The sequence below is a fragment of the Ostrinia furnacalis genome, unplaced genomic scaffold, assembly GCF_004193835.3.
Source record: "Ostrinia furnacalis isolate ACB-3 unplaced genomic scaffold, ASM419383v2 OfSCF0375, whole genome shotgun sequence".
Classification (NCBI taxonomy): domain Eukaryota; kingdom Metazoa; phylum Arthropoda; class Insecta; order Lepidoptera; family Crambidae; genus Ostrinia; species Ostrinia furnacalis.
Window position 1 is genome coordinate 209006 of NW_021130614.1, and position 24226 is coordinate 233231.

A 24226-nucleotide genomic window follows, 5' to 3' on the forward strand; every position below is an offset into this window, starting at 1 on the left:
TATCGGACTTACGACAGCTATGCATCTGTGATATCAATATGGCACGAAGTTATAAGTCTATATAAATTCCTAGCTCTGATAAGCATAATGTGATGACGATGGATATCAAACGACCGTTATTTTTTCAATACGTTCGGCACACACAAATACATTTTGTTAGAATATAATAGTTACTACACAAATATCACAAATTAATCTAATATCAACAAGTACAACGTTTTATCTTTTATCGAAATGGATTTTAATATAAATGAAATGTTTATGTAGAAATAGAAGAGATAAACGTATTTTTCTGTAAGTCACATCCATGTTGTGTGTGTCTAATGTATGAGATTTTTTTTAACTATACTGCCTGGGCCATTCCTTGGCAAGACTCGCCTAAATTAAAATCCTCCTGCGCAACTTTTTTAGGTATTTTTCTTCGCTTAGAATGGCCCTTATTCTTCCTCTAGGAAAGCGTGTAAGAACTCAATACATAAATAAGTGTATGATGAACTATTAAACAAAATATTTTCTTCAAATATTAAATAACATAGTTGACAAATACAAAAAAAAACAGAGAGTCTCCCTGCGTTCCTCACGACATGTTTCCACAAGGTGATTTATTTTATGTTTAGTTAATTATTCCGTTGATATTATTTGAATAGTCATTGCGTATGTATGTTTCAATTGGATAAATATTTACTTATATTTTGTATATCGAGATAGAAATTGATTGAATAATTATGGCGTAAGTACTTTATAGGTATATTTAGTTGTATGTACCGTTATTGGGGAATATTTCCAAAATGGATGTAATCCAGAACTTATTTACACGTAATTATCTAAACTAGACGAAAATAAACGAATTATGTGTAGTTGGAATGAAACGTGTGTAAAATAAGTTGTTTGTATGGCAACTGTTTTCTTTTTGCGGTTTTCTCCGTTTTAAGCACGATAATCTCACTATTGTTTCGTTTTTGATTGGTTACATTTGGCGTGACAGTTTAAAATAGTCTGGTGATAATTTTCCACCATTTATTCCGTAACCCTTTATGACAATAAAGTTGATTCAACTTCGTTAGCATTTATAATTGTGTTGAAGACTCAAGTCTTTGCTGTGTTATGTATTTATAAATGAGTATAGTTATTGCCAAAATGTAAGAACGTGGAATGTTGCACTGATACGTTTACGAATGTTTGTACTTTTATATATGAAGAAGAAAAATTGTAAAATAAAAATGTATGTTTTATATTATGTTTTAATTCACATAGACATTAGAGAGAAATAAATTATAATTATGACTGGTTTCACTTTTGGTTTTATTTTGAACTGATAAATTTAGGAGTCCCAAAAGTTGTCGTCTTCGGACGTCTTTGGTAGCGAGATAGGGGATCGGTTGTCGTAGTCGGATCGGCTGTTGTAATTGTCGACGTCAGCAGAAAAGTCGTCAGGATAATCTTCAGCGCCTTTTTCATAATCACTCATTGAATCTTCTATGAGATCTTTCGAAATATTCAACTCCATTTCCACGCTGGATTGGCGTTTGCTAGCGTCTGCGTGGAATATGGCGTCCAATACATCATTTCGAGTCAATCTGGCTGCTTGTTCTGGAGACACGCTCCTTTCCGTACGAGGAGACTTTTCGAGGCACTCTTTGATGCCATCAGGAACGCTCCGTTTTGGGCTGACTATTATAGTCATCTGTGTGGATATCTTCTCATGCTGTATCTCGCTATGAGATACATCTATCTCTCTCGTGTCGACTGTGCTTTCGACTACCAACAACAAATCCCCTTGCGCATTTGATTCTACCACGTTTAGACTATGCGTTTCGCTGATCTGTTCAACTTCTCGTAAACTCAAATCGGTTTCATTTTTCTCTTGCTGTTTCGGAGATTCGCTTTTTCCTAGTGAACTATCAATTTTCTGCTCGATTTCGGCGTTGTCTTGCAAATTGTACATTTTACCAAAGTTGTCTTTTAATATTTCTAGTTCGTTTTTCTTGCGTTTACCGCTTCTGCTTGACTTGCTTCTGGACTCAGATGACTCACGTGTACTCGCTTCATCTTTGTTACTAATTTTGTCTATTTCTATTGACTTTTCGGGGCTTCCTGCTCTTCGTGGAATGTCTATGGGCAATGTTGGCGATGGTGATCTCTGAGAATGATACAACTTCCTAAATTCTGTCAACGGAGTTTCTAAATAGTTGTCACGTCTTTCTGGTTCCTTCAGTTCCGGTTCTATTTTTGAATAGACCTCGGGTATTGGTTTACTCTTTCCGACCACGGAGTTGTTTTTGAAGTGAGATGCGCTCGCGTTGAATTTAGTTTGGTATTCGCATAGATACTTTTCGAAGTCTTTCTTGAAAGCGATTTCATCATGAGTTATGGTGAAATGCGGTATGCTTTCCATTCTGTAATTATCTTCAGGTCTATGGTGTGATCTGCTTCTGTGGATGTCTGTTAAAAATAATATACATAAAGGTAAATGCTTATACACCTTGCTATTCAATATGCCGTTTTTACTTACTACAACCTAATCGAGTTAATGAGGGTGTTCGCGATTGAAAAATCCGCCAGATGGCGGGACGTCGATGTAGGGTCTGACTGCTGCGTGATTGGTGAATTTTGACATATCTGTCAATGTCATGTCAAAAATAACCAATCATGCAGCATTTGGACCTCGCGTCTACGTATGCCATCTGGCGGATTTTTCAATCGAGAAAACCCTCATTGCGCACTTGCTGGAATGCGACTCTTCCACTTACCAGCGTTCGCCCCGTCCGTGCCAGAGCGTCGATATGTGACGTCACGGCTGCCAGATGCGCATTTAACTCAATCGGGTTGTAGTTATGTGTTTCTGGAAATTAAAACTCACCTAAACTCCCAATAATATCTTTATTGATAACCGAAGTTTCCGTCAAATGGCTCCGTCCCTGTTTCATCTCCGACTGTCTCTTTCTAAAGTCTAAGTACGACTTTTCGACCGCCTCCGCTTCTATTTCCAACTTGCGGAGTCGAAGTTTCGCCTCTCTGAGCACGGCACTAGGGCTCTTTTCGCGTGTCGTGGTCGGCGTGTTATCCTTGGTGTAGCTTTGGCTGAAAATTAAATAGGAACAGAATATAAAATATAAGCAACTAGCGGCCGCCAGCGACTTCGTACGCGTGGACCTCGTTTTACCCCCGTTAGATATCATATTGATAGATGGCGTTTCACGGCTTCCCCCGCATGAATATTTACGAACGTCAAAAACAGTAGTTAGTTGGTCCAGCGCTGTAGATTTTAACCAATGACGATAGATAGCGCCTTTTAGACACGTCTTATTTATTCGTCATGAATTATAGCCTATATGTTAATCTGGGTTATAAGTTTCAACAAAATGCGTGAAAGAGTAACAACCATCCAGACATCGAAACTTTCGCCTTTATAATATTAGTAGGATTCTCAACTCTATTTCACAAGCTTTAGAGCACTTTCTTACTTCCTCAGTTTCTCCTTGGCTTCTCTTAACACAGTTTTCGGACTTTTCTCTCTTGACTGGTGTGGGTGTTCTGTTACCATTGCTGTTTTTGGTCTTTCTCTGTAAAAGAAGATGCTTATTTAATTTTGTAGAAAGACGTTCTTATTTCGCGAGGAATAAGGTCGATAACAATGTCCGATTTTATAACTGATAACTAAATATATAAATATTGTGTGTGGTATGCCCTTTTGAACTATCGTATTAGGGCATGATGAAAAAAATCGAGAATAACATAACTTATACCGTGGATATGCTTGGAATGTGAACGTTCTGTTCATGTGTGTCATATCTTCAGTTTCTTCTTGCGGTTGAGATTCAAGAGGGGTTGTCCTTGTAGTTGTGCTTGATAACACTGGATTGAAATCTAAATCATAAATAAATAACACGATTTGAATAGAAATAATTAAACAAACAATATGATAAATGTTTTACACTTCGTGATTAAAACCAAACTAAGTTATGCTTGTATTGTGACCCAAAGAACGACCATAAAGATAGTTAGATTAATACTAAGATTCTCACCCGATCTTGGTTCCCTTGGAACCCTTTCTCGCGGCACCGCTACAGGGTTCCTTACTTTGCCGACGCCACCTATCGGAGACATGCGGCGACGGAGGGCACGCCATTGGTTTATTAAATACCTGAAAAAGGACATTGGTATTTATTACATCTAACTCAGTACATCGAAAATGATATTTTTGTAATCTGCCAGAGTCAGCTTATGAATTACAGCTAGAGATGATATAGATGACCCACGCTGAACTGTCCCACCAAACTCAATGACAGGGGGCGCTACCATCGTTCAACTATATGGTTTCCAACATGGCAAAAATCGGAACCAGCGATCCGGGATTGACGGTGGCGCCCCACTGTCAATGTCATGGATAGGACAGTTCAGTATTTTGGAACTATACCTCAGAACTCTGAAGTAAACGTCAGAATGTTGCGTGAGGGATTACGCGCGCTTAAAGGCTTAGATATGTGATTTGTAAAATACTAACCATGATTATAAAGGCGCCAGTTTACTTACTGTAATACCTAGTAGTTTCACTGTTCAATGGGAGGGTCTCATAGATTTGATATGATATAAGAAACCTATTGTCATTGTGGCGATCCCGCAGCACCCCTATAAAAGGTGTCTCCAGGTAACAGAATCCGTGGCTGCGCGTTGGAAAACATGATGATCTCTTCGCCAATGCCCTTGCACTAAGGAGTGTTAAGAGACACGGGTGAAGTGGTTTTCTAAGTGTTATATGTCTTAATTTCTTCCTCGCCGGTGCCCATATTCCATCTTTCCAATTGAACCTTCATAATAAGTCGTCGTCGTTTCAGCCAAATGACGTCCACTGCTGGACAAAGGCCTCCCCCAAGGTTTTCCACAATGAACGGTCCTGCGCTGCCTGCCTAAGTAAATAGTATAGCAAACCTTCTGTTGTCATTGTGGCGGTCTCGTAGCACCCCCACAAAGGGTAAGGTGTCTCCTGGTAACAATATTCGCGGCTGCGCATTGGAGAACATACTGATCTCTTCACCGGCACCCTTGCGCCATCCAACTGAGTTCACACTCGCGCTCGTGTTTAGTCTGGGGAGGGCAGTTGATTTATAAGCTTACAAAAACCATTGATGAAAAGGTTGGGGCAGAAAAGTTTTCGACTGGCGACCAGGGACCGGAAGACGTAGTAGGGCATTTCACTCGGCGGACCGACCATCTGGTGAAGGTCGCGGACTGGATGCGAGTAGCGTAGGACCGATCGTTGTAGAAATCCTTGAGCAAGACCTTTCTCCTGCAATGGATATACTTTGGTTGAAACGAACGATTGGACGAAAGCAGAAGATTTATAATGTTACAGGAAATAGCTTCCTCTCCAAAAAGGACGTGGCGGACATCAGAGTGGATGCGGTAGTCAGTTCCGCCTGCAAGCTCACGCTGGTGCGACGAGAATTCATCTATTGTTTTTCCTTTGTCTATTTTATTACAAGCGCATAATATTTTTTTTGCGGAAGGACTATGCTATGCTAGGCGTGGGTGGCTTTTGAACAAGCGCATAAGGTTCACAATGCTCAGGTACCTAAGTAGGTACCTCTCTAGCTGCAGTGAGCATCAGTGTTCACTTTATTACAAGCAGATAAAGTTCATATTGCAACAGGAAGTATATTATACCTCTCCAAAAAGGGCGTGGCGGGCATTAAAGTGGGCGCGGTCCTAGGACGGGATACGCCGGCGGCTTGAAAGCGCGCTGCCGTCAGTTCTGCCTGTAAACGCGCCTGGTGCGACGACAGTTCGTCTATGTGCTCTCTTTGCTGAAATAATCAATCAAGATTTCATCATGATCCAAAAAACTTATGTGCTGGAGCAACCAACTAGTCAACTTTTTCATCACTATAAGAAAAGTACGTTACGTAAATAAAGAAATCATTGGGGGAAGCCTATGCGTTTCGTTTCAGTCATCGTCATTTTAGTCAAAGTTAGGCCGGTTTCCACCAAGGCGGAGTGGAGTGGAGAAATGTTTTAAATAACCAATCAAAATTCTTTCAAACCTGAATGACATCTGATTGGTTGTTCAAAGCATTTCATCGCTCCACCTTGATGGAAACCGGATCTCTGTAACGTAATTGTTACGTAAATAAGTTTCCGAACTGTGGAAAATGATCATAATTAAATGACGACACGAAATAGCTGCAGTTGGATGAAACAAACCATGTCCTATTGCCCTGGTCTTTTCCGTAGATCTGGTGAAGGTCGCGGGAAGTGCCTGGATGCGGGTAGCGCAGGACCGGTTTTGTGGAAATCCTTGGGGGAGGCCTTTGTCCAGCATTGGACGTTATTTGGCTGAAACGAACGAATATGTCAAACGGGACTATTCCCACCTCTCGTTCCCACCGCTGCAACTCCTGTGTAGCCAGGATTGAACGCCAATAAAAAACAAGTAAAGCCTGGTCCGTGAGCACGTAGAATCCCGTCCAATGACCCCAAGCTACCCATCCCTATCGCTCGCGCGTAATTATGTTGCTGTCACAACTGTGCGACGGGCGCCCGCAGTGAGTGTGCGAGCGCGACAGCAACATAATTACGCGCGAGCGATAGGGATGGGTAGCTTGGGGTCATTGGACGGGATTCTACGTGCTCACAGACCAGGCATTAGTAAAGAAGTTAAACTGTCATTGGACGAATATGTCAGTGAGTATTCACCTGTCTAGCGAAAGTCTTGAGCCGCTCGTTCTCCTCCCGTAACGCAGCCAACACTGGACACGCGTCGCTGGAGGCCGACGAGCGGCTGCGGCTGCGGTCGCGGTCGCGAGCACTCTCGCGGTATAGCTCGTCTACGTTTGACTATACAGAGAAATATTCATCATCATCATCAAGGTGATTTATCATTCAAATGCAAATCTTTAATTGGCAATCACGGGCTCACTAGATAGACCGACGATCTGGTGAACGTCGCGGGAAGTACTATCGGCAACAGTGTTAACTGCCCATTGCCAGTCATGCCGTCTCGTTTTATCGCAAAGAATCACCATTTGATGAGAGCGAGAGGAAAAACGAAAATGGATAGTTCAAAATCGAAATCAATCAAAATCAAAATTTTCTTTATTTGTTTAGACTAATTAAATTAGTACTTGCAAATCGGTAAATGCTCTTAAGGAGCCTATACATGTCTCATTCTTTTTTTGCCCTACCAGCGCATCGAGACAAACATTTGGCAAGTGCTGAGAAGAAGCGCCGCAACAAACTCAGTCACCACTGTCTGCCGGTTTAAAAATATGTGTGGTTAACACTGTGGCCGTGTCTACCTGGATGCGGGCAGCGCAGGACCGGTCGTTGTAGAAATCCTTGGCCTCCCGCCTTTGTCTAGCAGCGGACGTCATTTAGCTGAATCGAACGAACGAAGTCTTTTACAAATGGAGGATTTTGGAATGTGCCTCTTTATTTATCACCACATTATGTCTGTGAATCTTTTGATACCAGAGACAAATGCAGGATTTGGTTGTCCTACATCAGGTGGCAGAAAAGTATTGCCTGTTTAAGCCCATTATGTGCCACGTCCTCATCCCGCTAAATGGCGAGTCCAGTTATATGGAGTATAGTTCGCACAGTTGAGGTTTGGTCTGCACTGGGACGTATTGGACATAGTCGGGGGATAAGGGGCAAGTCAGGCTAGAATTAAGGAAATGAACCGATGCTGCCCTGCCTAACAATTTGTTGGTTGGACGATTTCCGCAGATCAATTAGGTATTCTAGTGTATTTTTAGTCAAAACAGACAATGCTTACCGTGCAAAAATTGACATTCTTCTGTTTCTTCAAGTCATTGACGACTTTATTCGGAGTTCTGATCCTCTCCTCACTGTCGGTCTTCAACGGGACCCTCTCTACGTCATGGGCATTATTCAACACCAGATGAATCTTCGAGGTGACGTCACTAAGCTCCGTCAGAGTGCTCCTTTCAATCACACATCTAGGCTCCAACTTCGTCGATTCTAAATACTTCTTTAGGATCGTCAACTCGTTCTTTAGCAAATCATAATGAGATCGTAATTCTTCGTTGTTCAAATCCTGCATTTTGATCGCGGTGCTGCTATTGCAAGCTGCTTTCAAGTTCTCCAGTTCGGAACGTTCTCTGTGTATGCTCTCGCGTTCTCTCTTCATGGATTGGAGATGGTCTTCTAAGATCATCAGCTCGCTGGATATGTGTTTGCGCATCTCCTCGCCACGTTTCCTAAGGATCTCTTCGGCTTCTAATAGTTGGGATTTTAAACTGTCTTCCTGCAAAATTATGAACAGTTATTTATTTATCTCTATGTAGAAGTTGTGAGATATGAATGCATGCATGTCTCAAATACAGGGTGATTTTGTAATCAGTATCCAAGTTTTTAATAAGCTCTACAGAAGGATTTCATTTAAAATATTTTTTTTACGTAAATCGATTAAGTTACTGATTCTGAGTCGCTCCTAATAGTTTGGAGACTGATTGCAAAGTCACCCTGTATAGCTTGCCCTATCAACACTTGAGGACAACATATCTGGCTGGTGCTGAGAAGAAGTGGCCGTATTCAGGACAATCTGTTCAGGTGGGGCTTATCAGATAGTTCAAACTTGGAGTGCAAGTGTGGTTGTGTTCCCCAGTAGACGAAGCACATGATGTCGTGCCCAGCGTACCCAAACAACTGCACGCAGGAAAATTTTATGAATGCTACTGACAACGCCACCCTTGTAGCAGAGTTTTGGGCTGACACTGAGTAGGTAGGTTTGTTGTAGACACGACAAGAAGAAGAGAAGAATTAGATTCTAGGGATGTTATGGATATGTAGTTTCGGTTATGGATACGGTTACGGATATAGGAATAATTTATACCGATTACGGTGACGGATATTTTTTTATTTCGGATATCCGAAAGTTTTGGTTACGGTTACGGATATCTGTGCTTTAGAATGCAATTTGCAATAGTTGTCCAACACGGTTCATTCATGGCCGCACACTTTACATCGAATAAAAAGTAATAAAAAAAAATGGATACTGTAAAATGGTAAATCAGGCTGTTATTCCTTTATTGCTATACAAAAAACAATTTAAACTGCCTACATTCGAAACTATCCGAAACTTTTGAATCGGTTACGGTTATCCATAACATCCCTGTCAGATTCTCACCTTTGCAGTGAGCCGTTCAGTCTCGTTTTTAACGGCGTGCATCGCGCGAGACATGTTGGCGTGTTGGTCGCGCAACGCACGCGCGAGCCCCCACAAGAATTTCTTTTTCTCTTGCACGTTCCTTTCTAACTCTTCTTCGCGCGCTTTGAAAGATTCTTCCATCTGAAAAAGTAAATAACTCGCCTAAGGAGGTTTATATTGATTTCCACGTAAGTATATTTAGCCGTTTTAATAAAGGATATATTGAGGATCGTAGGTATGTAAATAGGAATTCTATTGTTCCAAAAATATCTATTGTTTTTGCATCTCATTAAGTAAATAATGTAGTAGGTACCTAAAGACACGAGTGATATTAAGGCTGAGTTGCACCACCAAACTTAGACCGTAACTAGAAATATAACCGGTGGTTTTTGTATGGAGTTTGACAGATTTTTGACGTTTGGTACAGTCAAAGTAAGATGGTGCAACCCAGCCTAAGACTTTTTTCATACTTAACCATGAACTATGACAGTTGTTCATCGTATTTTCGGAATCTTGGGGATGGCATTTTGGAAAAAGAAATCTATTAATTAACTAACACAAAAGTAAAATGAAAAAGGTAAATGATGACTTTTGTTTGGTGATACAATAATAAATTCTCCTGTTTTTGTTCGATAGGCATCCATTGAGCAGTACAACCCGGTTGAGTTAACTGCACGGCAGCCGTGACGTCACATCGACACTGGTACGAGCTCAGAATGATCTGAGGGTACGAGCTCAGATCATAGAAAATGATCTGAGGGTACGAGAGTCGCTTTCCAATTATGAGGTGCGCAGTTAACTCGATCGGCTTGTAGATATTCGAGCCATCTAGAATTCTCAAAGAATGGACCTAAAATGTCAGCTCATACCTCGTCCCGTCTTTTCTCCAGCTGTATGGCGTGGGAAGCGAGGGAGCGCTTGATTTTCTTCTCTTCTTCTTGTTTCATCATCTCCACTTCTGTCTCGTAAACACTCTTCAACTGCTGGAACATCTGTGGAATTACATTTATTATAGTGAGTCTGACTAAACTTCTGGACTACAACGCGAGCTGTGGTTTTTTTTATACAGAACAAGGCAAGTATTTGACCGCAATCGCAGATGATGTTAAGAGATGCAGTCTATACATACATATCTGCCCTGGAAGTGCCTATTCAGTCTCGCCTTGAAAAGGCCCGGATTATAATTATAGTCTTCGGGAAAGACAGCAGCAGGCAGCGAATTTCAGTCCCTAGCAGTTCGCATTATAAAAGTACTAGCTTTCCGCCCGCGGCTTCGCCCGCGTGGAATTTTGTCTGTCACAGAAAAACTTTATCGCGCGCGTCCCTGTTTCAAAAACCGGGATAAAAACTATCCTATGTTCTTTCCCGGGACTCAAACTATCTCTATGCCAAATTTCATCAAAATCGGTTGCGAGGTTTAAGCGGGAAAGCGTAACAGACAGACAGACAGACAGAGTTACTTTCGCATTTATAATATTAGTTGGGATTATCGAATCGCTTAGTGCGAGCTGGTGGAATGTCGACAATGATATTCAGTGCGGGTTTGAATCTCGTTGGAAGCAAATGATAGTGAGATGAGCATGAGCAAAGCATTTATATTCGGAGTCATAGACGTTTATTACATAATATTATGTACCTAATTTATATGTTTTTATACCTATTAATTAAGTAGTAGTTCAAACCAAATATGAATAAGTATGTAGATACGTTTTTTTAGTTATTGAAACTATCCATTATCTACATAAAAATAATGAACTATAACTGCTATTGAAAATACTTCACAATGAAAATAATATAGAATTAGAAAACCTCATCAACGAGGCTCTTCTCCATCACATCGATGTTCTTCATGAGCGTTTCTACGTTTAGAGGGTTCGTTTCACACGACTTTATGTCCTGCAAGTAGAAAACTAGAAGGGACCACTTTATTTCTCTAGTACTAAACTACCACCATTAACTAAGGCGATGGTTCTTACAAGCTCTTAAAGATCTAAGACTAGCTGTAGTAACAATTTTATTTTAGACCATATTCCGTCTACTTTAAGTTCAAATTATAACGGCACAAATTCAGTCAAGAACTGGATTACCCCGTCAACATCCGAGAATCGAACCCGGGACATTGCGCCTACTATGCCTTACCACCACACTACATCGATAAAATCAATTATTTAATCTGTTTTTTCCAATCGTTTTAAACCTTATTATCTTAATTAAGTTCAAAATACGGAGTAAAATAAAAATATGTAAGTACCTATTTAAAATTAAAGAAATTAATCGAATACCTTAATTAAATTCTTCTTCTTCATCTTATACTTCTCTTTCAACCGGTGCATTCTAGACTGGCAAGTCTTACAGAACACATAATGCTTGCATTTCTCGTGTGCGCCGATCTTTGAAGCACTTTTCGCTTGCATTTTGCAGTCATCTGGCATATCGCTCTTCAGGCTTGATGATAGGCTGTCTGATGATGATATCACTGTAAATTATCCTGCTTTCGCCTCCGAGATTTATTTTACCATGTAGTACCCCTGTACGACAACCCAATCCGCACACAATATTCAGCGTAGTAGTATTAAAAAACAAAAGAGCGGGCAACCCCACCCCTACCACGCTGTGGGCTCGGTGTCCGAGCGGTCTCATTCCTTTGTGCGCACGCGCAACGACCGCACGCAGTATAAGAAAAATGCTTAAGTGACGTCACCAGGACGTTTTTACCGACAAAAAACGTAATTATTTTAAGTTGTGCAGTGTAGTGACGAGAATTAGACCCAACAAAAGGTTGGTTGTAACAACTATTTTGTGCAAGTGCTCGTACATTTTTATTATAAGCGTTGTGACACGACGCGTAACTTTGACCCATTTTTAGCTCCAAGTTAACGCGCGATGTTAACCAGTAGCCATTTTTTTTGAATGATCAAACGAACTTACCAAGTGAAGTTCGATCTAAATTATCCTGTTTTCGCCGAAGAGATTTAAGGTCCCTCCCAACCCGAAGATTTCTATATCTTCTTCCCTGGAGGTAAACGTCAATGTCATCTCTTCTCTAAATATAATGAGACCGCTCGGACACCGAGCCCACAGCGTGGTAGGGGTGGGGTTGCCCGCTCTTTTGTTTTTTAATACTACTACGCTGAATATTGTGTGCGGATTGGGTTGTCGTACAGGGGTACTACATGGTAAAATAAATCTCTTCGGCGAAAACAGGATAATTTAGATCGAACTTCACTTGGTAAGTTCGTTTGATCATTCAATAAAAAATAATTATGCCTTTCATAGGATAATAAAACGATTAATCTATCGAAATGTCGATTGAAAAGAAAAATATTCGGCTGGCACATAAATCGTTGCCGCGATCTTATACGCATTCAGCGCCATCTATTGGTAACAATCGATTTCTCTGCATAACCGCTAGTAGGACATAGTTGATGGATACCTGACAAGGCAACAATAGCTCTCCAATAGTTGTATTATTTTTTCACATTTATGAAGTCTTTTGTTATTTAGGAAATAATAATTTAAGTACATACCTTGATCTATAGGGGCAGACTCTTTATGCATAATATTGTACATTGGCATACATTTCAAAATACATAGCAGCAATGGCAGATTCTCTTTGCTGTTATAAACTTCTAAAATACTTGAAGCATGTTCGGAGTCACATTTTACACCTGTAACCATTAATTAGGTATAAATTGATGTTGTCTTAAACACAATAAAGAAAGTAATTAAAGTATATTCAACATACACATGTGTAAACATGAACATAATACATTATTCAGAACATACCTACAGGTATGTTCTGAATTTTGTATTTTTATTAATTAACACTTGAATGCATTCTTGCAGTCTGATATAGTAGCAGAAAATAATTCAGTCATGTCTTATGAGTAGGTTTGGGTGAAAATGTATAATTTTTTAAATGGTTTACTTACCTAAATAATTGAGAATAGACCACACATCACTGTCCTTGAATTTTAGGTCTCCAAAGTCCCCAGTATTGGTCAACATCAGTTTTTTTGCAAATCCGAACACCATATTTGCCAACGGAATCTCTGACACAAATACAGAGAGACTGTAGCTGAATTCCTGTAAAATATCACAACTATTATTAACATTAATTAATAGTATGTAGTATATCAACATGAGTTTATCTTATTATATTTAACAAATTAATTTCATTAAATAAATTGCTTGGTATTGAAATATTGAAACATTTGTATTAATTTGTTGTGACTCCTGTTGTTGCTATGTTTACCAGAAAAGATATAAATAAATAAGACAATAGCAAGTGTCAAATAAATTATGTAATTTATATTTGCATCATTGGAAGCAAACAAACTGCTAAAATTACATTCATAGGTAATTGTTTTGGACATCAGCCACATTAATGTAATATTTATATCTCAAGATTTCAGCTGTTTAAATTCATATAAAGTTTTGTCACAATCTTATCCTATTTGCAGTTACCTTGCAATGTGAAAATTATAAGTAGGTACTTGATATGCTTTTATTTTAAATTAGTGCCAGTAGTTTAGTTTTGGTTGAATGAAATGTTTTGAAACTTACTAGACGTAATAAATACTCGGCTATGAGCATGTTAAGTGCTTGGTATGTCAGTTCCAAGCGTTGTGTAAAATGTTTTTGGCAAGTTGGAGGTTCACCTGAAATAGATTAGGTATTATCAGATCAGCAAGTAATAATTATTGTTAAGAGCTAGGTTTAAAAGATAAGGTACCTTATGGATATGTTATCAATACCTATTTTATTCTAACGAAACAAACAGTAAAATGAGAGACTCAAAAAAATTATCATGTAAAGCCCCAACAGTTGAAAAAATGAGTTACACTGAATTTATGAACTTTATACATACCGGTTTGCGAACTCTTCAATACATCAATAATGTGACCCCGCAAATACGCCCTCAGATCATTCAATATGCCGTTTTTCTCAAAAAGTTCGTAAATAAATTTTTGGAAGTTCACAATCGAGTCGTTTTCTTTCAGGGTATCCTCGCAAGTGGCTGGAGGGCTCCCATCTGTTGCGCATCCTTCCATCTTACTTATCCAGCAATTTTTTGTGTTTTTACGCAGATTTTATGTCCCTACATCATATTTAACATAAAATTAATTTCACAGTCCACTGGAATTTCAAACTTCCCCAACAATTTTTTGACATTTCTATGTTTGTTGACGTTTCCGGTTGCCCATGACGACAATAGAACTCCTTTCTTCCTTTAACAATTTATTTAACCCTTGTTGGGGCTGGGCTACTTAAATGTATTGTTTTTTAGAACTATGTTGATAATTTTTCATAAAAATATGATTAAATTGTACATTTTATATATTAATTTTTAGCTATTATAAAGCTTACACCTATTTCGCCCTCCTCTCCATCTGTCCCTGTGGCGCAGAGGATAGCGCGTTGGACTTCTAATCCAAAGGTCGTGGGTTCGATCCCCACCAGGGATGCAATTGCAAACCTTTTTGGGTAATTTTGTTTTTGCCTATTGATAAGATGTGTTTTGTAAGACGCAGACGATTTTTATGCAATGTTATGCATGACAGCATGATAGTATTATAAATAAGTGTTCCTTTTTATGATCATTACATTGGCGTCTATATCAAATACTTGCAAGTTTTTTGTTTTCTTACTAGATAATAAATGGGTCATAAAAAATCATAACATTTTATTTTATGAATATTCAAAATAGGTAGGTCCTAGGAGTACGAGTGTAATTAAAATATTTGTAGTCTTTACTTATTAATTTGTATGTGATTAATAGTGTTTAAATAAAATTTGTGGTTGTACTTGTAGGTATTTATGATCTCTTAAAAATAAACGATGTTGAATGGTTATTTTCAGTTCACACATAATATTTTGACTTAATTTTTTTAATGTACACAAAAGAAAACGTCTGCGATAATTACCCGACTACGCCAGAAGGAGGGTTATGTTTTTTTGCATTACATGATCGCATTTTATTCGTCAGAAAAGGTGTTTTTTTTTGTAGAATGATGGGCACGAAAAAACATTTACCTCTTTTTGCCTTCGTTGAGTAAGCTTAGCCACGCCATCTAGCGTTGAATAGATTTATTACTGTATGTAAAAAAGAACTACTGTTGGATAGATGGCGCTATAAATTTTAATTACATCTTGGATTATCATCAGTCAATCAATTATTAATTTAATTGTTTATGGAAATACCTTAGTTTCACGAACACAGATATGGATTCACGAATTTGTTTTAATGTTATTTAAATGCAGTGCTCAATGAGCTCAAATCATAGCTCAATCACATGGATAAAGCGATTATTTTTTCTGCTCACTATCAGCTGTTCAAACGTCATGCGAGCAAACGTCAAAGTTAGTGTGAGTAAACCAAAACCGAAGTTTTGTTCAGGATTCCTTTTTATTTCCTGATTCTGGATCCAATTTTGTTTACAAAGTCAAACGTTCAACATGAGGCGACGAGCAGGAGTTGGTGCTATTCAGAAGCAAAAGCTTGAGCAAGAGAAATACCGAGAAAAGGGCTCGGAAATACAAGAGAACCAGTTTCAACAAATGTCGCGACAATTGGAAGTGTTTAGGGAAAACCTGGAAGAGTTTGCGACGAAGCATAAGAGTGAAATCAAGAAGAATGCTCAATTCAGGCGTCAGTTCCAGGAGATGTGTGCTGCGATCGGTGTAGACCCTTTGGCATCGGGAAAAGGGTTTTGGTCTGTACTAGGTAAGTAATGTTCATTTTGTCTAGTATTTGGTACCTTAAAACAATAAATCAAGGTCTGTTGACTTGACATCTCTTTGAAGTTCAGGCAAAATCCAGTTCATAAAATAAAAAAATTGAATTTGAATTTGAAAAAAAATTAAATGTGATAAATTTTCAGGTATTGGTGACTTCTACTATGAGTTAGGTGTGCAAATCGTAGAAGTTTGTCTCGCAACAAACTATAAGAATGGTGGACTCATCACTCTTGAAGAGCTGAGGACCCGACTAATAGCAGCCAGGGGCAAAGCAAAGAAACATCAAGATATAACTAATGAAGATCTCTTAGCAGCTGTTAAAAAACTTAGGATATTTGGCAATGGGTATGATTACACATTATAATTTGTCATTCATCTTTTAGACTATATTACTTGAAATAAAATATTACTTAAAAAAAACCCTGAAACTTTCAAAATGATGATTTGTTGTATAACATTACAGGTTCTCTGTGGTGCCTATTGGCAAAGGAAAATGGTTAGTTCAGTCAGTGCCAGGTGAAATGAACCTAGACCAAACTTTAGTTCTCCAGAAAGCTAGTTCATTGGGGACAGCATGGGTGTCAGCCAGTATTCTAACTGATGACCTTGGGTAAGAATTAATTAATTATCAATCCATGTAACATCAAAAATAAATTACATTACTTGCAATAAAAAATACTTTTTTCTTTGCAGATGGAACGACACAAGAGCACAGAATGCTTTGAATCACATGGTCAAGGAAGGCTTAGCCTGGGTTGACACGCAGGAAACTAAAGAGACATTGTATTGGTTTCCAAGCATGTTTGCTGAGTGTGTTTCTGCATAATATTTTTTAATACATTGTTGTGATCACTGCCTATTGTTCATGCAAGCAAAAAAAATCTGTATTTTTATAGAGAGAGATGCTGTATCCAACAATGATTTTTTTGCATTGATGGGCAGTTTTTATAGTAATGGTATGTTATTCGTTATTGTTAAGCTGTATAAAATTTAATATGTTTATAATGTTACTACTACTTTGCCTGGCCCATTCCCATTTTATTTGGGGTCATAATTTTATATGTAAATAATGTTAATAAATAAAAATGCTTTTACTTTTTACTACTGCTATTATTGCACATTTAATACTTTTATGATAGTAACGATTTTGATTAGCTGGTGCCATTACTGTTCTCATGGTCAGATGATTCTTCAGAAGGAAGTTTGAGCTTTTTCCTTATTTCTTTATTTTCTTCTTGCAGATCTACTAATCTTTTCTTGAGTTTTTCAGTCATTTCCACATAAGACTCCTTCCATCTGTAATAAAAACACAATATTTAAACGTGGAAAAAGGGAAATTAATTGTTCAAAAGGTAAAGGTAGGTTCAAGGTAGGTACTTTTTGTTAAGTTCCATCTGATTTTCTAAATGTTTGTTTAGTTCTATTAATTCTTCTTCTTTTGATGACACCATCCTGGAAAATAAGCAATTTCGTGGTTAGTTTCTGTTTTGTTTTGTCATTTTCTGTGGCTACAAGCAGGCAGGTATCTACTTACTTTTGATTTAATTCAGATCTTGATGCAAGCATGGCTTGTAATTTATTTATCATATTGTGAGTTTCATCTAATGATTTCTGAAGATGTTCTATTTGTAATCTAAAAGAACAGAAATCAATTAAAAAAATAATTTCTAAATAAAAAAACTAAAGTACTAAGTAAAAAAATGAATACTTCATTTCTTCATTCTGTGTTTTCATCAGATTTTCTTCCCAATTTCTTCGTTTTATTTCTCTGGCGTGAATATCCTGTATTCTCTGTATGTCTATGGCCAGGCATTGCTTCTCACAGACAAGTTGGATATTTCTTCTCTCTGATGAGACCTGAGAATGTTGTATAGAAGTGTGTAAACTACTGATCTTCAGTAGGTAGTAAGTGATAGGTAAAAATATAAGAAAAGAAGTAGGTGAGAGACTATTTTTGGTACTATAGGTTTACTAAAGTTAATTTACCAATTCCTGAAACATTGCTTCAAGTCGTTGTTCAGCAAGAGCTAACTTTGGGTCAACTGATTGTAGATTATCTTTTTGTTGTTTTAAATAGTTTTCATTTTCTTGCTGTAGGATTTTGTTGTCCCTGTAAATGTTGAATATTAGTTTTCGAATTAGGTGTTATAGTAATTTGGTTTTTATGATAATTATGTTTATACCTCATTGCTTTGTTTAGCAACATGCCTTTCTCTACAAGTTCCGTGTCCAAATTCCTGATATGATGAAGCATGTCTGTTACTTTCTCATTGTAATTATCTTTGATTTCATCTAATTCTTTTCTGTAACTTGATTCCATATCGTGTCTTATGGTCGACAAAGTTTTCTTGAGTTGTGCTATTGTTTCTGAAAAAATAACACATTTAAAATTAAGGCGAACTTGGTATTTTAATTCCAATTAATAGTGGTTTTCATACCTGTAAGTTCTTTAATTTTTTTGTGGCTTTCATTCTTTTGTGTTGTTACGAGATCGTAAAGCTGTAGTGCTTCGGCCACCTAAAATTCAAAAAAGTTTTTATTAACTGACAAAAATTTCGACATGAATTAAATTATAGCCTAATCTGTGTTACAACTTATTTTACTTACTTTAGATTTCGCTTCCAACTCTCTTCTTATTTTACCAGCACTTTCTTTTTGGCATAAAAGTAGTTGTGCTCTAAGATCTTCATTGCTTTTTCTTTCAGCTGCTAAATTAATTTTATATTCTTCTAATGATTCAGATACTTCTTTTATCTTTTGTTCTAGTTGATCATTTATCTTTTTATAATCACTGATTTCTTTTTCTTTATTTTTAAGTTCACTTTCTAATTTACTGCACTTAGTATTTAGTTCTTTATATTTAGTTTCCAGTTCTACATAATCAGTTAGTGCAGTTTCAAGTTTTAATTGTAAATCCCTTATGTTTTCTTTTACATTCTGTATGAAATGAATATTTTTTAAATCTAACGTCACAATGTTTGTTTGAAATTCAAATACCTACCTATTTAATTCCACCAAAATTCGTTTAAGCAATTTAATTAAAATGTGTTTAAAGCATTTTGTGCGTGAAAGAGAAACAAACATATCCATCAACGTGTTTTACCTGATTCCCATTGTCCTCATAACTTTGGTAAAATTTTAATTCTGCGTCTAACGCGTCAATAGTTTTTTGTGATGTTTGCCATAGAACGTGCAAAGAATCTCTTTCCTGTAATAAAATAATAAAGGTGGGTGGATCAAGTGTTTTGGTCCTTCGAGCCGGATCGTTGATATCCTAGTAGGGTAGGAAGGTACGCTAAATTGATATTATTTAATTCTCCACATTGTATACGAAAGTGTTTTGGAATAGGTACCTTTGTAAGGGTTGAAATTTGTTTACGCAGTTCTTCAGTTTCTGGACAATTAGGATCAGAGTTGGGGTTTGACATTGAAGTGCCATTTTGCAGTTTTTGTTTCATCAGCATTTCCACTTGTTGCGAAAGTTTTTCATTGTCAGCTATCACTTTGCGGATTTCTAGATCTACTGCGGTTTGATTCTCCTAAGGAAAATAGGTGATAAAAATTATAAAATAAAATAAGTCATCAACATTTGACGATGATTGCACGTGGAAAATTAGCAAGTAGGTAGGTATGTTTTTTCGAGTAGTTTAGTAGTCGAGATAGTAAATAACATTGTTTTGGTTCAATGTTTTATTGAGGGCAGAATAATTTGAATACGTTTTTCAGTATTTAGATTTCAGTATTTAGGTACCCTGTAAAAATCCACTTCTGTCTGTAGGGCATCCAAGGTCGTAGTTTCCATGTTATTTTATGTAGGATAAAAATTATCAGACACATTTAGGAGGTATTACAACTTATTACCATTATTTATTCTGAAACAAACTAAAAAGAAAATAATTACGGCGCACAACTTAAATAATAACCTTAGCTGACAGGCAAAGTAAAGTGGATTTGTTTACATTTCCCGCGGAATGTAATGCCTTTCTGTTGCTAGGCAACACATTTTTTTCACATTTGTTATTTTAACGTTTCAAAGAAATGTAGCTGCATTAATAAAAAATATGTACATTCCCTTGTTAAATTCATTAAGCACCACTCTATAAAACTTTAAACTTATATTTTATATATTAAATTTATGTATTTTATACGACCTCAACCGCACCTAATATCCCAAGCCCAAGCCCAAGTCCCATCCCACTTGGTCCCTCTTCTTAACTCGTCCCACACTCACATGAAAATGGCACAAATCAAGTCGGCCTCGACGAGTATTGCCAAGAACAAAAAAGAAGAAGAAGAAGATGTAGCTGCATCGGTATCAGTACAATGAAATATCGAGTGACAATCACGAGATATTTATGAAAACTTCAAACGTCATTCAAGTGTCAATTTGACTTTTGCGCGAAAAATTTACGCAAGTCGCCGCAAAATTGGTAAACTATTTATTTACTCTAAAATGTTGTGCTAAAATGGTTTTAAAATGAGTGACTTGCATACTATGGGCAGGTACGTTAGTTCCAACACATTTAGAAATATTTAACAATGTTGCGCTGAACTCGGAAAATCGTTTTCTAACTTAAATATTTTTTCCATTTTCTCGCCTATGTTTTTAGTGATAACAGCTTGTATTTGGATATCAGAGATGACCAGTGGCCACTGGTGTATGACGACAAGTATAATGTTTCGTTTCTAGGGCTGGAAAGGTTCCATCTTTTTGATGCGAAGAAATGGCGCAACATTATTGAAGTGCGTACCGGATTAGCCATTAAATATTTACTTACAATGATATCGTGAATACTTTAGTAGATAAATAAGTAATCTTATGTTTAGATAAGAATTGTGTGCATTTGTTATGTTTTTCAGTATCTAAAAAATGCAGAATTAATTACTGATGAATGTCTTGTGAAACCGCATGAAGCTAAAAAGAGTGATCTGCTTGTAGTTCACACTAAAAAGTATTTGAGATCATTAAAAGTAAGTAAAAAAAATGATTTTTTTTCTTTAGTTGTTGAATACTAATATTTGTTTCTTTTTTAATAATTTTCATTTTTCTACACTGACCATTTTTTTAATAACAAAAATTATAACAATGTGATTGAATGGTTTTTCAGTGGAGCACCAAAGTAGCTATGATAGCAGAGGTGCCTGTTGTTGCTTGCCTGCCAAATATGTTGGTTCAATACGCATATCTTAGGCCAATGAGGTATGTTCTTTTTTTCATTCGTCCATTCTTTACTGTCTAAAATATTCACTGATAAGATAAGGTGTAAATGATTACCGTGATTCCCAACCCATCTAGAGTGGGGAGTGGAGGCCAAATCCTACATAAATGTATCAGGTCAATTAGGCACTATCATGCTCTTGGAATGTAGACTAAATGACTTCATTATCATCATCATTTCAGCCATAGCATGTCTACTGCTGAACATAGGCCTCCCCTAATGATTTACTAAATGACAAAATATTGATTCTATGACAGCTATTATTGTAATAATTCCAGACTGCAAACTGGAGGTTCCATCTTAGCTGGCAAGCTTGCCCTCGAAAGGGGTTGGTCAATAAACGTGGGTGGAGGTTTCCACCACTGCAGCGGAGACAAGGGTGGTGGATTCTGTCCATATGCAGACATCACTCTGTTGATACAGTTCCTCATCATGAACCGGCTGATACAGAACGCTATGATTGTGGATTTGGATGCTCATCAGGTAATTTATTTCAGCAAATTAGTTCTAATTTGAGTAAGGAGATTTTAGGTTGTTCCTATACTTAATTGGAGGTATGTTTCTTAGGTTAAGCAAGGGTTTTTGTCAATTTGTCACACATGTAAGATGAATACATAATAATAATTATGTACATATAAGCCTTTATTACTGGATAATAAGATATTTTTTACAACATTAATTAACCATTTTTAAGATGAATACATTGAAATTGAAATCGTCATAAATGTAAACAAGTGCCCATTAATTTGTCACAAAAAATAAAATGTGACGAATTTTCTGTGACGAGTCGACTCTGTGACAAATTGACAACCCTGCATGCAAGTACAGAAAATAGAAATTCTGTCTTACAGGGCAATGGATACGAACGCGATTTCCTTGGCGTGCCAGAAGTGTACATTATGGATATGTACAACAGGAATATATACCCCAAAGACAAGGAAGCCAAGCAGGCCATACGGCGCAAGGTCGAGTTGAATAACAAAGTCGAGGATTTGGAGTATATGCTTAAACTTAGACAGTTAGTTTTTTTATTTGTTCGTTCGTTTCAGCCGAAAGACGTCCACTGCTGGACAAAGGCCTCCCCCAAGGATTTCCACAAAGACCGGTCCTGCGCCGCTCGCATCCAGGCACCTCCCGCGACCTTCACCAGATCGTCGGTCCACCTAGTGGGAGGCCAACCAAGGTCACCCAAAGAGCGATGGAGCGTGCTATGCTCGGAGTTTTTTTATTGGTTCTATTTAATATAACTAGCTTTTCTCGCAGCTTCGTCGTGTATTCTAAATTGTATTCTATTTCAGAAATCTAAAGGCAGCATTGAATGAATTCAAGCCTGACATTTTAGTGTACAATGCAGGGACTGACATACTGGACTCAGATCCACTTGGATTTATGAGGATCAGTGAAGTTGTAAGTACATTTTTGTGTACGAATTTATTTTGGAAATCTTTTAATAATAGTTCAAATTAGTTTTTCTGTCTTTGGATTCGTCACACTCTAAACCTCTCAGTTTCATATACTTGTCTTAATTCCTATTATTTTTGTCATTTAACTTTCTCACGAGTAATTTTCATACGTATGCTTGTTACCAGGGCATCATAAAGAGGGACGAGTTTGTATTCGAGATTTGCAAAGAGCACCACATCCCAATAGTTATGTTGACTAGCGGCGGCTACCTTCGGAAGACGGCCCGCATCATCGCTGACTCCATTATCAACCTGCACAGCAAGGGACTGATTTCGCCGAAGAAACAAAAGTGAGCGCTAAAGTAATAGTGGATCCGGGGCATTTTCTTGTATTGCTAAAAAGACAGTTCAGTGCGTGCAGGGTGCACTTTTTTCTGTCGCCAAAAGCCCAAAGTGGAAGATGTAGTATTTCTTATATTGCCAAAATATTGAGTTAGAGATGACAGGTCCCATTAATATTTAATACATCATTTCCCTTGTTTTTAGGAAAATGTAATAATTAAAACCTTTGTAGTCGTAGTCGTCTTTCTTTCGTTCGTCTTTTGACGACAAATGTTACTTTGAAAGAGATACCTTAGGAAAATGTTTTCTGACCCAACCTTTCAATAAAATACAAATGGTTTATTGCCTCCGCAGGAAGGGACTGTTCTCGCCTAAGAAACTCAAGTCAAAAGAATGAATGGCAATGCGATTGGGAGTGACGTGTTGAATTTTTTTGCCATCAATTATTTCTTTTCACTGTTTCAATTTGCTCTGAGGGCTCCTTTCAATAACCTGGTGCCAATTAATATATTATTATCGTCTACCTATTCATAACAATTAAAATTTCTAATCGCATACGTATTTATTCCTGCTGCTGGTGTAAAAAATATTAATATTATAAATACTTATTTCCTAAATATTGTTAAAAGGTAATAAATCAAAATAATGATGATATTTAATTTAGTCAGTTGACATAGGAAATGTCAAACTACCAGTTACAATTTAGTTGTTTGGTGGTGAATGTCACATACCTACTATGTACTATATAGATGATGATGTCAATGTCATCGACAGGACAGTCCAGTATTTTGGAACTATAGTTCCAAAATACTGGACTGTCCTGTCGATGACATTGACAGTGGGGCGCCACCGTCAATACCGGATCGCTGGTTCAGATTTTTGCCATGTTGGAAACCATATAGTTGAACGATGGTAGCGCCCCCCTGTCATTGAGTTTGGCGGGACAGTTCAGCGTGGGTCAACTATATGTATAACTTCATACATTATAAAATAATGTAGTGACATTTAATATTTTTGATCTCATTAAAATAATGTGCCAATTTTCTAGTTTATTGCAAATGTAATTTGCAACTTTAGATTATATCAAAGTATTTTTTCTAGTCCTCCATTGGTGTTAACTAATGTGATATACTTATTCTGTATTTGCTTCGGAGTTTATTTTCCAAATAAATATATTTTTCTTCCTAATTTAGTGTTTTATTTAAATTTCAGAAATGTTGAATTGTTACCGCGTGATAAAACCTTTGACAAAAGATTCGTCACATTCAGTAAGTTTGTCGCGTTTAGAAAATGTGACGAATTTAAATACTTGACTTTTTTTTGCAGCGAGTCGACAAAACTAAAAAAAACCG

General features: G+C 37.3%; 4 protein-coding genes and 1 non-coding gene across 7 annotated transcripts; 3 read left to right on the plus strand and 2 right to left on the minus strand.

The window, feature by feature from the left end:
* Positions 1-629: 629 nt before the first annotated feature.
* LOC114361689 (uncharacterized) lies at positions 630-14385 on the minus strand. Its single transcript, XM_028316822.1, has 17 exons — positions 14040-14385; positions 13736-13830; positions 13102-13255; positions 12697-12837; positions 11452-11645; positions 10979-11065; positions 10039-10161; positions 9149-9310; positions 7775-8266; positions 6694-6834; positions 5665-5804; positions 4930-5085; positions 4026-4144; positions 3747-3867; positions 3465-3563; positions 2861-3081; positions 630-2442 (listed from the first exon to the last, which is right to left on the minus strand). The coding sequence occupies exons 1-17, from the start codon at positions 14221-14223 to the stop codon at positions 1322-1324; spliced, it is 3750 nt and encodes a 1249-aa protein (XP_028172623.1). The 5' UTR covers positions 14224-14385; the 3' UTR covers positions 630-1321.
* Positions 14386-14564: 179 nt separating this feature from the next.
* On the plus strand, positions 14565-14637 carry TRNAR-UCU (transfer RNA arginine (anticodon UCU)). Its single transcript has one exon. It is a non-coding gene; the product is annotated as a tRNA-Arg (tRNA).
* An 880-nt stretch (positions 14638-15517) lies between these two features.
* lsn (vacuolar-sorting protein SNF8) lies at positions 15518-16923 on the plus strand. Its single transcript, XM_028316871.1, has 4 exons — positions 15518-15896; positions 16054-16255; positions 16374-16520; positions 16604-16923. Exons 1-4 carry the CDS (start codon positions 15629-15631, stop codon positions 16734-16736), a joined length of 750 nt encoding a protein of 249 aa, XP_028172672.1. The 5' UTR covers positions 15518-15628; the 3' UTR covers positions 16737-16923.
* LOC114361698 (spindle pole body component 110) lies at positions 16711-19863 on the minus strand. Of its 3 annotated transcripts, none has more exons than XM_028316847.1 (11): positions 19834-19863; positions 19264-19449; positions 19014-19118; positions 18518-18847; positions 18349-18427; positions 18094-18277; positions 17897-18020; positions 17619-17767; positions 17445-17543; positions 17288-17362; positions 16711-17206 (listed from the first exon to the last, which is right to left on the minus strand). In XM_028316847.1, the coding sequence occupies exons 2-11, from the start codon at positions 19372-19374 to the stop codon at positions 17062-17064; spliced, it is 1401 nt and encodes a 466-aa protein (XP_028172648.1). In that variant the 5' UTR covers positions 19375-19449; positions 19834-19863; the 3' UTR covers positions 16711-17061. The 3 variants fall into 3 exon arrangements, with proteins under 3 accessions (XP_028172648.1, XP_028172640.1, XP_028172632.1); XM_028316839.1 differs by having other exon boundaries at positions 19772-19862; XM_028316831.1 differs by having other exon boundaries at positions 19662-19862.
* A 404-nt stretch (positions 19864-20267) lies between these two features.
* Positions 20268-23550, plus strand: HDAC11 (Histone deacetylase 11). Its single transcript, XM_028316860.1, has 9 exons — positions 20268-20413; positions 20521-20653; positions 20771-20881; positions 21019-21110; positions 21408-21612; positions 21981-22147; positions 22428-22536; positions 22719-22882; positions 23229-23550. Exons 1-9 carry the CDS (start codon positions 20388-20390, stop codon positions 23269-23271), a joined length of 1050 nt encoding a protein of 349 aa, XP_028172661.1. The 5' UTR covers positions 20268-20387; the 3' UTR covers positions 23272-23550.
* The last annotated feature ends 676 nt before the right edge of the window (positions 23551-24226 follow it).

Excerpts from the sequence above, each read along its gene's own strand:
- LOC114361689 (XM_028316822.1), bottom strand. The coding sequence starts at position 14,223 with ATGGAAGGATGCGCAACAGATGGGAGCCCTCCAGCCACTTGCGAGGAT. Across the intron at positions 8,267-9,148 it reads CTGAACGGCTCACTGCAAAG|GAAGACAGTTTAAAATCCCA; the intron begins GTGAGAATCTGA and ends ATAATTTTGCAG. Across the intron at positions 2,443-2,860 it reads AGATATTATTGGGAGTTTAG|ACATCCACAGAAGCAGATCA; the intron begins GTGAGTTTTAAT and ends TATTTTTAACAG.
- lsn (XM_028316871.1), top strand. The coding sequence starts at position 15,629 with ATGAGGCGACGAGCAGGAGTTGGTGCTATTCAGAAGCAAAAGCTTGAG. Across the intron at positions 16,256-16,373 it reads CTTAGGATATTTGGCAATGG|GTTCTCTGTGGTGCCTATTG; the intron begins GTATGATTACAC and ends ATAACATTACAG. Across the intron at positions 16,521-16,603 it reads ATTCTAACTGATGACCTTGG|ATGGAACGACACAAGAGCAC; the intron begins GTAAGAATTAAT and ends TTTTCTTTGCAG.
- LOC114361698 (XM_028316831.1), bottom strand. The coding sequence starts at position 19,712 with ATGGAAACTACGACCTTGGATGCCCTACAGACAGAAGTGGATTTTTAC. Across the intron at positions 19,119-19,263 it reads AAATTTCAACCCTTACAAAG|GAAAGAGATTCTTTGCACGT; the intron begins GTACCTATTCCA and ends ATTTTATTACAG. Across the intron at positions 18,848-19,013 it reads ATGAGGACAATGGGAATCAG|AATGTAAAAGAAAACATAAG; the intron begins GTAAAACACGTT and ends CATTTCATACAG.
- HDAC11 (XM_028316860.1), top strand. The coding sequence starts at position 20,388 with ATGAGTGACTTGCATACTATGGGCAG. Across the intron at positions 22,537-22,718 it reads TTATGAGGATCAGTGAAGTT|GGCATCATAAAGAGGGACGA; the intron begins GTAAGTACATTT and ends GCTTGTTACCAG. Across the intron at positions 22,883-23,228 it reads ATTTCGCCGAAGAAACAAAA|GAAGGGACTGTTCTCGCCTA; the intron begins GTGAGCGCTAAA and ends TTGCCTCCGCAG.